Source organism: Zea mays, chromosome 8 (genome assembly GCF_902167145.1).
Source record: "Zea mays cultivar B73 chromosome 8, Zm-B73-REFERENCE-NAM-5.0, whole genome shotgun sequence".
NCBI classification, from domain to species: Eukaryota; Viridiplantae; Streptophyta; class Magnoliopsida; order Poales; family Poaceae; genus Zea; species Zea mays.
Genome location: NC_050103.1, coordinates 175,940,735 through 175,955,372, shown reverse-complemented (window position 1 = coordinate 175,955,372; position 14,638 = coordinate 175,940,735). Strand labels below are relative to the sequence as shown.

The 14,638-nt window shown below is 38.7% G+C and overlaps 1 protein-coding gene across 1 annotated transcript; it reads left to right on the top strand.

Annotated features, from left to right (window-relative positions):
• Positions 1-966: 966 nt before the first annotated feature.
• Positions 967-12,715, top strand: LOC103636525 (V-type proton ATPase subunit a1). Its single transcript, XM_008658871.3, has 18 exons — positions 967-1,426; positions 2,350-2,394; positions 5,802-5,924; positions 6,051-6,158; positions 6,478-6,591; positions 6,671-6,844; positions 7,061-7,198; positions 7,345-7,452; positions 7,581-7,688; positions 7,788-7,936; positions 8,388-8,541; positions 9,108-9,268; positions 10,692-10,898; positions 10,984-11,167; positions 11,262-11,345; positions 11,560-11,753; positions 11,852-11,911; positions 12,045-12,715. Exons 1-18 carry the CDS (start codon positions 1,286-1,288, stop codon positions 12,247-12,249), a joined length of 2,457 nt encoding a protein of 818 aa, XP_008657093.1. The 5' UTR covers positions 967-1,285; the 3' UTR covers positions 12,250-12,715.
• Positions 12,716-14,638: the final 1,923 nt, after the last annotated feature.

Genomic DNA, 14,638 nt, shown 5'->3' with positions numbered 1-14,638 from the left:
GGATCCGTCGGCCGATGCATGTGAGTCACTCCGGTCGCTCGTGACGACCCATCGTTTCACAGAGCGTACGTACGCCGGGATCGGGCGTCTAGCGAGCTACTATCGCAGACCAACCCGTGACTCCACACGGGTGAATTCCTTCCCGTGACGTACATGTACCGACCTCGAAAGCTTCATCTACCGCTATGAAGTTTAGTCGCGGAGTACTGAAGCCAAAGGTTTACTGACCGACCCGACACGCGCCGAGATGGTCACCTGGTCTGAAGACAAACTCTGCGCGCGTGAGGTGTCGATCCTGACTGAACATACAGAACAGAATAGATGAATGCAATCGATCGATGACGCAGCTGCCTGCTGCCGGCGCCGGCCGGGTAGGCGTCGTACTTTGACTTGCTTGCCGTCGTATCGTATCCACTGCTCGCCCGGAACCTACGTCGATCCAGCTCTGCTCGGCGTCACGTACCACGTCTACGTCATGGGGGCCTCAAGGTCCTCGTTCGCTGCTAAAATCCGGTTCCAAACTGAACTAAAATGCCAGGAGCTCTGTTATTCGTAAAAAGAAGAAGAAAAAAAACAGATCCGCTGTCAAATACAGACGAGTTTCAGTCCCGGTCTGTAGCACAAATCAGAAAGGGGGTGAAGCATAAAAAGGCCTGGACACGGTTTGGTTCGAAATCCACAAACAAAGTCTGCGAATGGGCTGTACCAACTCGATGCCTCTGATACGGGCCCGTATTCGCCGCAGGGCCCCCAGCCCAGCCGCTCGCGCATGATCCCAGCCGACGACTGGTCTTTGCGTTCCATTCACGTCCGTCGTCTAGCCATGACATGACGAGGAGAGGAGGCAAAGGCAGCCAGTCAGGCAGGCAGGCCCAGTCCGAGAAACGCGGGACCGACAAGTTTTTTTTTTGTTGTTGATTGCGGGACCGACAAGGTTACTTGCGTAAAACACACCAAACCCGGGGGGCCGAGCGCTCAACTGAAACCTCGACCGGTTCCCCTCGCCCACCAGGAATGGTGGCCCACGGGCCAGAGACTGCGCGCCTCCCTTTCCGAGCCGCTTCCTCCCTCCGTCACTCCTCATGGGTCATGGCATTGGCAGTTGCGCACTAGGCAGAACAGAGTGGAAAATAGAATTAGGCCTACCCTCCGAGAGTCAGATCTGAGGCGCGCCACCCGCGACCACCGCACCGCGTCGTCCTCCTCCTCGCTCTAGCGACGCCTTCTGGAAGCTTTGGGAGGCCGCGCTACGCTACGCGACGCTACGCTCCGGCGGGCGGTCGGGATGGGGCTGTTCGACCGGCTGCCCCCGATGGACCACATGCGGTCCGAGAAGATGTGCTTCGTGCAGCTCATCATGCCCGCCGAGAGCTCGCGCCTCGCCGTCACCTACCTCGGCGAGCTCGGCCTACTCCAGTTCAAGGACGTGAGTGCCCCTCCCTCTCTCTCGCCGCTCCCTGCTACCTCACCGCCTCTGGCCTTCTCGCCCGGATCTACGTGAATCCAGCCTCGAGTCGTGGTCTCTCTCCCCCGGCCCCGCTCGCGCGCGTCACGCTCTGCGCTCTGCTGGATCTAGCTGTAGGCCGTGGTAGGATTGGAGACCGGCTGTTTTGATCTCCGCTGTCGTTCGATCACGGTTTGGCGCGCGTTTCACGTCTGAGCTGGCTGGGCGGCCGCGCTGATCGATTGGCGTGGGAGCTTGGTTTAGATCAGACCCAGCAGCCTCATTGAGGCCTCAGGTTTAATGTAGGAGAGCAGGAGGGGTTTTCATGACAAGCGTGAAATTGGATCGCCGTGCTCTAGTTTCGCTTGATCATATTCACCGTATCCATCTGTGTTGACCTTAAGCCAGTGTAAGCAAAGAATTCCCACTGTCTACTTTTGACAAGCTGCGCGGACAAATTACTATAGGGTGAAGGTACACCCTTTGTTACTTATACCATTACACATAGTCTTCTGCTTTTAAGCAAAAGTAGCAAGTCAGACTGATAAATTGGTTCAATCAATGAAAAAAGTGACAGTGTTTTGTGATTAGGTGTTTAAACCCTGGCATGTCATTTTCATTTTACTCTCTTAGTTTTATATGCTTTTTATATACCGACTCATTATCATTAGGTTTGATTATTCTGAGGAATCACATGTTATTGTCAGTTTGTTGTATTGTTGTTTGAAGGTGAATTGGTAAGGATGGTTGGTTTCAAATCATATTGTTTTTCCCCACGTGATGTTTGATTAAATATCTGTGTGGGTGTGTTGGGGGGGGGATACGTCGAATTTAAGGATATATGTTTCTCTTTGTGTTGACTATCATAGTGTTAACCATTTCATCTCTTTTCTTATCTTGTTCAGTTGAATGAGGATAAGAGTCCTTTCCAGCGTATATTTGTCAACCAGGTATTCCCCCACTTACCCGATTCTTCAATGCATTTTTGTGCTGATCATCTTACTTTGCATCCACCTTTTTTTATCACACAAATGCCTTATCTTAGACATGTATTTGGAAACCACCTTTTATTTTGTTTTATTCTTCACTTATCTCTTCTAAGTGCCCGTGCGTTGCAACGGGGACATATAATATCTCGATAAATTATATATGCACATATGTGTTATATAGTTATGAGATAGAGGATGACATATGCGAGCTGTCCGAGATGACATCGAAGAGAAACTCGGGCATGTGACGTACGAGCACTCACCTAGTATATTATATAAGATAGGTCAGTGTCCGTGCATTGCATCTGGAACATATAATATCTCAATAACTTATATACACAAATATGTGTTATACGATTATGAGATGAATGACAACATTCGTAAGCCATCCGGAATGATATCAAAGAGAAACTCAGGCATGTAACGCACAGTCACTCACCTAATAGTGTATTATATAAAATTTAACAAGAAGATTTAATGGCAAAAATTCAAAATCAATAAATATAAAATTAACATAAGCATAACTATCTATTTCATCTAGTTTTTTTCCATAATATGATCAAGGTACTCTTGTATATTTCCATGACTGTTAAATCGATATGTTCCTCTCGTATGTCAACAGATCAATAAATAAATTCCTACGCAGAGTCGCACCATCATGTAAAGAAATGTTATAAGAAATGCTATTATTCTCACCATACTAAGTTGCGCTTTTAAACCACTGTTCCACCACTCCATAATGTGCAGAGCAAAATGACCAGTATTAAGACTGAAAAAGTTACCAACTTTGTTATATTATGAAATTATAAACATAACATCTATATATATGACATAATAATTTTAAGTAATTACCCTTTTAAATCGATTGGAGCATCAGGTCGAATTGAATGTCGCCACATATAAATGTCATGTGACCATCCAATACGTTTGACACCGTATGCAACCTTATATTTCTTCGAAATAAGAAGAATAGCTTCCCAAAATCTGTTTAGTGTTATATCTTTGCACCATTCTGGAGTAGGTGTGAAATTAAACACAGACACAAATTTGTTTGCATGATTAATAACGAAAAGTACATAGCCTGTAGAGTATCTCCATGGCATAAGAACCTGCAAACCATGAGACATTAGAATTATATGTTTGCACATTTTATTTAATTATATAGATAAAAGAAATCCTGACTTACAAATTTGAAAAGTGTGATGTAATAATTTATTTGAGGCCAATTATTTTATGTTGTTACCAACTCTATCGCGCTAGGATCCATATATGACTTCGCTTCTTCGTCAAAACCACACATTTCCTAGAGAAAACATAATAATATAATAGAGAAGTGCCCGCGCGTTGCAACGGAACATATAATACCATGATAACATATAATAACACGATAACTCATGTACAAATATGTGTTATACCGTTACAAGAAAATGTTTCATAATCCATTTGTGATCCTAGTCATACATAAATTTTGTTATTTTAATCTAGTTATTTCACCACTATATTGCAATATCATACAAACTTCTATATATGACAGTACAATACTCGTGTGTTGCAACAACATACAAATATTGGATGAAATGTTAGTACACAACAATAAATAAACAATACATATATTATCATCAACCTCAATGTGTGTAAGTGTGTTATATGCAAAGGGAGCATTGCTCAATCCAGGACCAAAGAAATGTAGGAATGTCTGATTTTATTTTTGGATAACAATAAACCTATAATTTCAGATGATATGCGATTATATTTTATAATAAACCTATCTTATGTCTCCTTTTTTAGATGAATTAGATCATTTATTCTTTATTTTTCTTTTTATTAGGCTTTGGTAACGAGAGTCATATACTCATATCGATGCCTTTATCGATTGATCCACATATACACAAAAGATGGAAATAAGAAAAATAAAAGTACTCATGTAATCAAGCCACAAAATTGCATGAAGACTCCAACCGATGGGGTACAATATATTGCAAAAAAAAGTGCAAGAGCGCGGGGCTGCACCAACAAAATAACAACTGTGTGAAAGAGGAGCCACCTAAAGATAAATCTTATACAAGAAATATGAGAATTCAATCATAGACCAACTAATAGAATAATCATATAAAAATAACTTTGGCCAACAAGGGTAACGATTATAGCCACTAAGGTTACCTCCATTGGAAGGTAACCAAGTTTCAGTGGATGCCACAACCCACTGATTTTATACTGAGATGGTAGTGAGACAAGTAATAGACAAGTAGTAGAGACGTCGTCGTCGCTGTGCGGTTTCTTTGGAGTCGTTGTGCGCGTGAGAGTTAAAAGGAGACTTGAGAGAGAAACAATGTTCGGCTATAAAATAAATAAACGACCACATGTAACACAAAACAACCGTAGTTGGGTTGGTTAAGCGTGGGCTCCTCTAGCGAATCGGTCACAGTTCGATTCCTGCTTGCCACATATTTTTGCCGCGCGGGAGGGAGGCAGTTGCAGAACGGCAGGCTACCCTTATAGCCTTAATAAGTAGTAGAGATTTGTTAAACAAGATCTTTACTTGGGTGTTACAGTTATGTAATACCCAGATAGTACTCCTTGTGTTGCTAGGACTATCCAATGTGCAGCAAGATGATTAGTTTTTTTTTAAGTTTTGATAAGATGTATCACTTCAAGGAAACTACACATTGATAAACATTTTAGGGATTTTTCTTTTCATTTGCTGGAATGTAAATGGAACACAAGAAAGGTTCAACAGAAAGATTACTAATAGCTTTGTTCCTGGTAGTTTTTCTTCTTCTGAACAAATAGGCATCATCAGCCAAGTTTGTGCCCCCTCCCATAATTGTTGAAATACATTAATTGTATAGTACAGTTCTCTGGTACAAGCATTACAGGTTAGGTGTTTCACTTTCACACTATGAATAGTGAATCTTTCTGTTCTCTCATAAAATTATTACAGAGAACATGCAGAATCAAACCGAGTCATTCTATGAAATGGTTAAGGTTAATACTTTTAACTTTCTTTGTTTCCCAAAGTTATTGGAAGCAGCTGGGAAGCAAGATTTTTGGTAAACACATATGCAGTGTATTTTTTGGGGAAAAGGGGTTAATCTACTCATTGCATTATGCTATTTGATATCATTAGTACTGGATTGCCAATCAAGTTACCAGTTAAAATATGCTCATAGCACTGAGTACAGTATGGTAGATGATAGGAAATTAGAACCAGACTTCACATCCTTTAAAAATAGCACAGTACATAAACAATATGATGATGAAGCGGCCAGTACTAAAACTTATTGTTTGGGCTGTTGCTGATATTTAAAAATCTCTGGTCTCACTAACTTTTTAATTATGTTGACAAACACATCTTAATTCCATTGCAGGTAAAGCGATGTGCAGAAATGTCACGCAAACTAAAATTTTTCAGTGATCAGATCAACAGGGCAGGTTTAAGATCTTCTGTTCGACCTGCACTTGAACCGGATATTGATCTGGAGGAGCTAGAGGTGCATTACTCATATTTCTTGTAACAGAAAGTTTTTTATGGCTTCTATTTCAAAGGTTGCTTTTTTAAGTGAAAACAAATATCCTGCTTGAGTGAGAATGAAAACTTTCTTTTGTTTATTCTCTAGGCAAGATTGGGTGAACATGAGCATGAACTGCTTGAGATGAATACAAATAGTGACAAGCTAAAACAGACATACAATGAGCTTCTTGAATTCAAGCTGGTCTTGTCAAAGGTTGTATCTCATTCGTGTGACTTGATTGTATTACTGATCCATGTGTTTTCTTATGTATGTTTAATGAAAGGTTAATATCTCCACTAGTATACTTTTGACTTTAATGGTACACAGTAAATTTTTTGTGGAAAATAAACATGCCATAAAATCATACTGTAGGTAATGTTAGGTGATTTTTGTTACATTATGAACTGCAACATTGCTTGGCAATCACAATTGCCTTCTGTAGTTAATCATTTCCAGTAAAATATCAAATTTGGTTTAAATAGTATTTTTTCTCTTCTTTCCATTCCATGTTTTCTCAAACAACATCTTGCAGGCAGGTCACATCCTTGCTTCTTCTCACAGCCATGCAGCTTCAGCTGAGCATGAGCTAGATGAAAACATATATGACAATGGAATACATGAGGGAAATGCCTATCTGCTCGAACAGGTCTGATTTTAGCCCTGATTCATAATGTTAACACTATTACATTGCCTGTTCCGCCATTACAAAAAAGAACTGTTCCCAGGGAGTGCATCAAGGAGCACATGGACATTCTGGAGTGAGATTTGTTAGTGGAATAATATTAAAGTCGAAGGCACTTGCTTTTGAGCGGATGCTTTTTCGAGCTACAAGAGGAAACATGTTATTCAATCAGGCATCTGCAGGGGAACCTGTAACTGATCCCATATCTGGTGAAGAGGTCTGATCATCATGGTTTGCCCTTGCTTATTCTGTGTACATTGAGTTAAATATTTTGCTAAATTTGCTCCACAATATTTACTGATCACATTATTTGGACTCTGTTTTCAGTTGTCATATACATAAGCTAAAATCAATGGAATACTCTAATTCAGAAACCAACTTAGTTCATTTGGTACCTTAAAAGATTCTGAATAATATGTCAACATTTTGACAGGTAGAGAAAGCTGTTTTTGTAGTTTTCTTTTCTGGGGAACAAGCAAAAGCAAAGATACTAAAGATTTGTGATTCATTTGGAGCAAGTTGCTACCCTGTTCCTGAGGAGATGGTCAAGCAGAGACAAATTTTCAATGAGGTATTATTTTCCCTGTTTGGTACACTATTTTGTTATTTTTGTTTACTTTGAAATGTAACATGTGATTTGATTCTACATATTGCTATATTACTAGAGTGTTCTCGAGGCTTTGATGATAGTAACTTACAATTTATGACTTCTGCCAGGTATCGGCTCGTCTCTCTGACCTGGAAGTTACTTTGGATGCTGGAATCCAGCACAGAAACAAAGCTCTTGAGTCAATAGGATCACAATTGTGGAGGTGGACAATCATGGTAATAAAGTAAATACAGATTTATCATTTTCTATTTCTTCAACTTTTTCACACCTAAAATCATATGGTGTGTGGACTTTTTTCTTGCTACTACTGGAGTTATGAACCATATTTTTTTATTCCTTTTAGGTTAAAAAGGAGAAAGCTGTATATGACACGCTCAACATGTTGAACTTTGATGTGACAAAGAAGTGCCTTGTTGGAGAAGGATGGTGTCCTATATTTGCTAAATCTCAGGTCAGAAACAATATATTTAATTTGAATCATTATAGTTATTCATTTTTTACAGAACAGAAGTTTCAGAGGATGTTTCTTACTTCCGACTTGCATTTTCAGATCAAGGATTGTTTGCAGCGTTCCACAATTCACAGCAATTCACAAGTTGGTACAATATTTCATGAGATGGACACTATTGAATCACCACCTACATATTTCCGAACTGATAAGTTTACCAATGCTTTCCAGGAAATTGTTGATGCATATGGGTATGTGCATTGTATAAAAACTCTGCATGATAGATGAATTTATTTTGTTATATACATCTGCCTTTTTAGTAGTTGCTTTTAGTGCTTATAATTATCATTAAATGTATCAAATAAATTAGCTGGAGAACACCAGCTACTTTGTCTAGGGCTTTTTTTCCCTGTCTTCTTATAACATTTAAGTGATTGAGGCTGTTGATTGTGTTCAGTGTTTTCCTAGAGCATTTAATGTTGGTGATTTTACACAGGTGATTATTTCTTGTAACCTTTGTGGTTATTTGGATCATGGGGTCCCTTGAATGATTGGATGTGTGTTTGATGTGATTACCTTTGCCTGGGAATGTTCCTTATATCTAACCTTTGTTTACCATTTTCTTATGAAAGAGATGCTTTGTTTGATAGGTTTATCATGAAGCTTTCATAGTGAGTTGATTATGATTTGGTTTTGTTGCAGCGTTGCCCGATATCAAGAAGCTAATCCGGCTGTATATTCTGTTGTGACGTTCCCATTTCTTTTTGCTGTTATGTTTGGAGATTGGGGTCATGGAATATGTCTATTACTAGGAGCTTTGGTTCTTATACTTCGCGAGAAGAGATTTTCCTCTCAGGTAAATGATGCTGAACTTTATTCCTTTTCTTTCTTTCTTTACCATAACCAATTAACCATTAGAAACAAATCATGTATTATGTTATACTGTATTAAATGTCACAAAGGAATTTTAGCGCCTAAAGAATATTCTTAAACAATCTACTCCTAATCTTTTTTGAGCGTATTATACTTCATTCTGATAGAGTCAGAGGCAAAAAAGGAACCTGTTATATCACAGGACCTGTTTAGAAATATGGCAGATAACCGATTACACACAAGTTCAGAAAATCAGTCCTGTAATGCAAATGGAATCCAGTAAAACACATAAGCATGCAGGAAACCCACTGAAGAGTTTTTTATGGCCCCTTTGGCTCCAGTGATGCTTGTCTGTTTCAGGAGCCTTAATTTGAACTTTGCTTCTTGCCATTATTTCAGTGTCTACACAAACACACTTAATCTCTTCCAGTGATGCTTGTCTGTTTCAGGAGCCTTAATTCGAACTTTGCATCTTGCTATTTATTTCACAGTGTTTGCGCAAGCACACTTAATCTCTTCCTGTAACCTTCGGTTCATAACTTATTTCAGAAGCTTGGTAGCTTTATGGAGTTGGCATTCGGCGGACGATATGTTATTCTTCTGATGGCAATATTCTCAATATACTGTGGCCTTATATACAATGAGTTCTTCTCAGTTCCATTCCATATATTTGGCAAATCTGCATATGAATGCCGGGACAAAAGCTGCAGGTGTGCCTACTCTTCAATGTGCATAAATTCAATGAGATAATTGTTCTCTGAATTTTCTAAAATGCTGGAGGAATCATAATATTAATTGAAATCTCACATAAGCTCAATTATTTGTTAGTTGTTCTATTTTTCTGGTTGTTGTCGAAATCCCTGCTTTGTTTGATCACAGTATCTTGATTTGATAATAATCACTGTCACTATATCTTCAATTTGCTACATAAGAGAGCAAGTGCATTCCCCCCTTTTCAGGCTTAAAGCCGTGTTTGGTTACACATGGCTAGTTACTAGCTGGGGCTAAAAATTAGCGCAAATTGGCTAACAACTAGTTGAAGACTTGGTAGCCCGCCTATTAGCCCTCTTGTTTAGATGCACTGGAGCTAATTTTGTCTAATTTTTAGCTTACTAGCAATTAGCCCCTGCATTGTTTTCAGATCGCCTGATCGATCCCACTGGGCGATTAGTCGCCCCTGATCGACCCTAGTCCAGGACACACACACGCACACGCGCACGCACGCATATAGTGTAGACTATAGAGACTTGCAGCAGTATAAATAGTACAGAGAAACTGTAGAGATAAAGGTGTTGCTGTGTTGGAGCCTTGGAGGGAGAGAAAGGGTGAAGAAGGGAGTTGGGAAGAGAGAAGCGTCTTTTCTGATTTTCTCCCAGCCGTCAAGGAAGATGAAAAGACAGGTAGAGATTTGTTGGGGGGGGGGGTACCTCTATTAATCATGGGCCAGTCCAGTCAAACAGACTGTTGGACCACCCGAGCCTAATTAATCACGACTAATCGGCTACCAGGCGATTAATCGTTCGGTCGTTCCATATCATCGCCTAATCGGACGATATGGACGATCAGTTACACTAATCGAGTCTAACACCCTAATCGAGCACAGAGAAACAATCAGCCCGACTAATCGCGATTAGTCAGCCGATCTGAAAACAATGAGCCCCTGTATCCAAACAAGCCCAGTATACAGTCTATGTAATAACTTTGTAAAATTACAGAAAGCTTATACCTTTATCTTTTGTACTACTATCAAAGAAACATGCCCTGTCGTTCATTGATCATACAAAAGTCTTAAGTATCGAGTATCAACTTAAAATTATGTGCACTCACCACTACTCAACTTGACAGTGAATTTCTTAGTGCATTGTCTATAGATTATAGTGAAGTATGTGGTCTAGTGAGCCATACTTTTTGCTTGGTTGTAGCCATTTTTGTTTATGGTCTATAGACCTTTATCTTTTTGTTTGTTACTTTTCTGAATGGCTGGTAGTTAATGTAATTTTTGACCTTCTCTATTAACATATAGCAAGTTAGCAGCAGTACGTCAAGGAAACACTTTTTGCATGTAATCACTTTAATTTCAGATAGCCATGCATGTTTCTCCGCCAAGATTTAACAGCTAACCTTTTGCTTCAGCGATGCACATACTTTTGGTCTCATCAAAGTCCGTGAACCCTATCCTTTTGGGGTGGACCCAAGCTGGCGTGGAAGTCGGTCTGAGCTACCCTTTCTAAATTCATTAAAGATGAAGATGTCTATACTAATGGGTGTTGCCCAGATGAACCTGGGGATTGTATTAAGTTATTTTGATGCACGATATCATGGAAATGCTCTTGACATAAGGTGTTGTATATTCCTTTGTATCTTCTCTTCCGATACAGCCAAAATAGAGAGAAATTGCAGTGCTTTAACTGTGCACATTCTTCAGGTATCAATTCATACCACAGATGATTTTCCTCAATAGCCTTTTTGGTTACTTAGCACTCCTGATTCTTATCAAGTGGTGCACGGGCTCTCAAGCTGATCTTTATCATGTGATGATATATATGTTCCTTGATCCTGCTGGAGATCTTGGAGAAAATCAACTGTTCTGGGGCCAAAAGGAACTTCAGGTTCAATTAAGTGGATCCTTCTGAAAAAAGAAAAGTAATACTCTGTATTTCCAGCATCCTTGGTGTGCTAATTTATCTGTTTTTTTCCTTTCAGATATTGTTGTTACTTCTGGCTTTGATCGCTGTTCCATGGATGCTCTTCCCAAAACCTTTTATCTTGAAGAAACTTCATAAGGAGGTAACATGATTTGGAAAATGTTCTTGAAAAATATATTAAGGCAATTTTTTGTACTAAGTTCTCTTTAACTACGACCCTTTTACTTAACACATCCTCGAATTTTCTCAACAAATCTATGTAAATGGTCTATATGTATGAGCAAAAATTTGAAATTCATTTTTTTTGTTTAAGTAGGCACGGAGAAGATAACTAATTTTTCCATACCTGGATGCAGAGATTTCAAGGTCACACTTATCGTTTCCTAGGGACATCTGAAATGGATCCAGATTCTGAACCTGATTCCGCCCGAGCACGTCATGATGATTTCAATTTCAGCGAAGTTTTTGTGCATCAAATGATACATTCCATTGAGTTTGTACTTGGTGCAGTTTCAAATACTGCATCTTATCTTCGACTTTGGGCTCTGAGGTTTGCCTCTTGTGATTTGTGATGTTTTGTTGGTTGCTGCCAGTTTTAACTTTGCCCGTTTCAACCCCTCACTTCTGTGTATTGATTGTTGGTTTCAGCTTGGCGCATTCAGAGCTGTCAACAGTTTTCTATGAGAAGTTGCTGTTACTTGCCTGGGGGTAAGCACTTGATGCTACTCTGACAAACCCCGCAGCCAGTTTTCAATATGTTGTCTGCTGCTTTTTCTTTGTACTTGCATGATGAGAAAAATTTAATGATCACTACTAAGATTGCTTACTCTGCTGTTCATAGGTATGACAGTCTTATCGTGAAGTTTGTGGGGCTTATAGTTTTTTCTTTTGCTACTGCCTTCATATTGCTCATGATGGAAACACTGAGTGCCTTCCTGCATGCACTGCGTCTGCACTGGGTTGAGTTCATGAACAAGTTCTATCATGGGGATGGTTACAAGTTCAAGCCATTTTCATTTGCTCTGCTAGCAGATGACGAAGATTGATGCATGTGTAGTTCAGCACGTAAACAGATTGGTTCATTTCTTACAAAGTTTTGGAGCACAGGTGTCAAATTTCATGGGCAAGATGGGCTTTTCCTGATACACAGCATTTTGTCAGACCGCTAGACTTTTTCCTAGCGCATGAGTGCAGTTGTCGTTGAGATTGCCAGCCTTGTGGAAGGAGATTTTGTAAGTTTACAGCAATATTGTAGAGGGCAAGTTCATCGTACAGTTCCTCCAACGGAGATGCAGATTATAGTTGCTAACAAAAAAAAGGATAGAAATGTAGACTTGTCCGCGTACTTTTGACTTCAAATTTATCAGCATGACTGCCGCTTACCACTTATGAATGAAAAATATGTATTTGGCCATTCATACAACCGTCGCTGGAAGAAAGACATGCACGCTATTGTACTGTTTTGTTTTACAAATCAAATAAATAGCTCTAATCGTGCTAATTCTTTTTAAATGCTGCTCTATTGTCTGATGAGACTAATATTCTTGTTATCACAGACCTTTTGTGCGGTCCGCGTGTTAGGTTAAGGAGCTGCTAGAAATTAAAGTATTTTGTAGTTTTAGAAAATGCCATGGTTTAAAGGAAATAAGAAATACCACAATATTTTGTATAATGAAGTGTTTGGTTATATTTTTAGAATCTGTTTTTTTAAATTATGGTACTTCCTCCGTTCTGTTTTATTTATCGTGTTTTAGTTAAAAATAAATTAACAAACAATAAATATTCGAAAACCGAGGCACTGTTATTTTGGAGTATTGAAAATCTCATTTCAACATTAAGTTTTTAATGTATGGCTACCTTTTGCCTAAATATTATAATTTATAATATTGTATATGTACAATAGCTAGTATTTTTAGAGTTGTTCAAAACTACGACATTATCATGATACTTGTAAATTGTACTATTGTAAAACTAGTCATTGCAAAGTATATTATTATAAATTCATAGTTTCGACAAACATCCTTACGAACCAACTCATAAATGTGAATAATCTTTTCTAGCTTAAGGACTTCTTTGAAACGTAGGATTATTAAAATGCAGGAATAAGAAAAACACATGATTGAAATGCCTATGCAATTGAAATCTTACAGAAATTTATGATTAAAATGCCTATGCCATTGGAATCTTACATGAAATTATAACATAGAAAAGTCACAAAACATTTGTTTGGATCATATGCGGGAAAAGCATAAGAATGCAAGACACAAAGGAACGAAAACATAATGTTAGACCCTATTCTTATTTTCCTCCAAAATTACAATGGAGAATGTCGTTTCATAAGAATTTTAAAAATTTGATACGATTTAATTCTTTGTTCTAAAAGCTCTCATAGAAATTTTTTTCATAGGAATTGAATTCTCTAAAATTTCTTTGCTTTTCGTCTATTTCTAAGGAGGTCTTAGTTTACTATTGGCCTAATCGAGTCACAAATTGCATTATGTAAATCATCTAGAAATATTGATATCCTACACATCGTATAATTTCTACTTTTCATGCAAATCCCCATTACAGTAACAATATTGGTGGCCAACTCATTGTAACCGTTCTAGGTCGTCTGGAATGTTTACAACTTGAACTGTGTGTTGAATTTAAATGATGACTAGTCGGTTACCCGTGTGTTGCGACGGCTTACAACAATACCCACGTAAACTATCCACAAAAAAATCTCAATATTTTTTATTAATGGTCTCCGCTTTCCATATAATATTTTTTGATTTGACTAACCGATGTTATTGTTTACTCCATACAATATGTCTTGGTACAACACGGCCAATAAAGTGAGCGATTAGAAGAGAGTTCACAACGACTGACTGAACGAACAGAGATTATAGAATGACATAATTCCACCATACAGAGACCAAATAAGAGAAAGTTTGTGATCTCAAGTTTCTAAAATAAGTCACATGAACTCAAACTTATAAAAAAAGATAGATCAAAATATGCAGTTGCTAAAGTCAGACATCAATAAAAACTGTATGCGCTCCATATAAATATGCTACTTCGTATCAATTACTAACGTTTAAAACCAACAAATAACCTTTCGTTTTACTGTTAGTGTAACAAATCATTGTTGTTCCATCCAATTCAGCAACCTCAAACACCATAGAGTCCATAGCGCCAATGTGGTCTCAGAAACGACCTAATGTTTGCAAGAGCCAAGAACATCGTGCCGTGCTTGGGCTGTAGCCTCGGTCCGTAGTGCTGGCCCGACACGATTATATATTTTTTTATTTTACAAAAATGTATATACATATATACAATTTATATTCAATATTAAAAACATCTGAGGATGATGTTCAACTGGTTAGACAGCTTCATCCAGTGTCTCTCGCCCTTCTTCCATCGAGGCATAAGTTCGAACCCCACCTCATACAT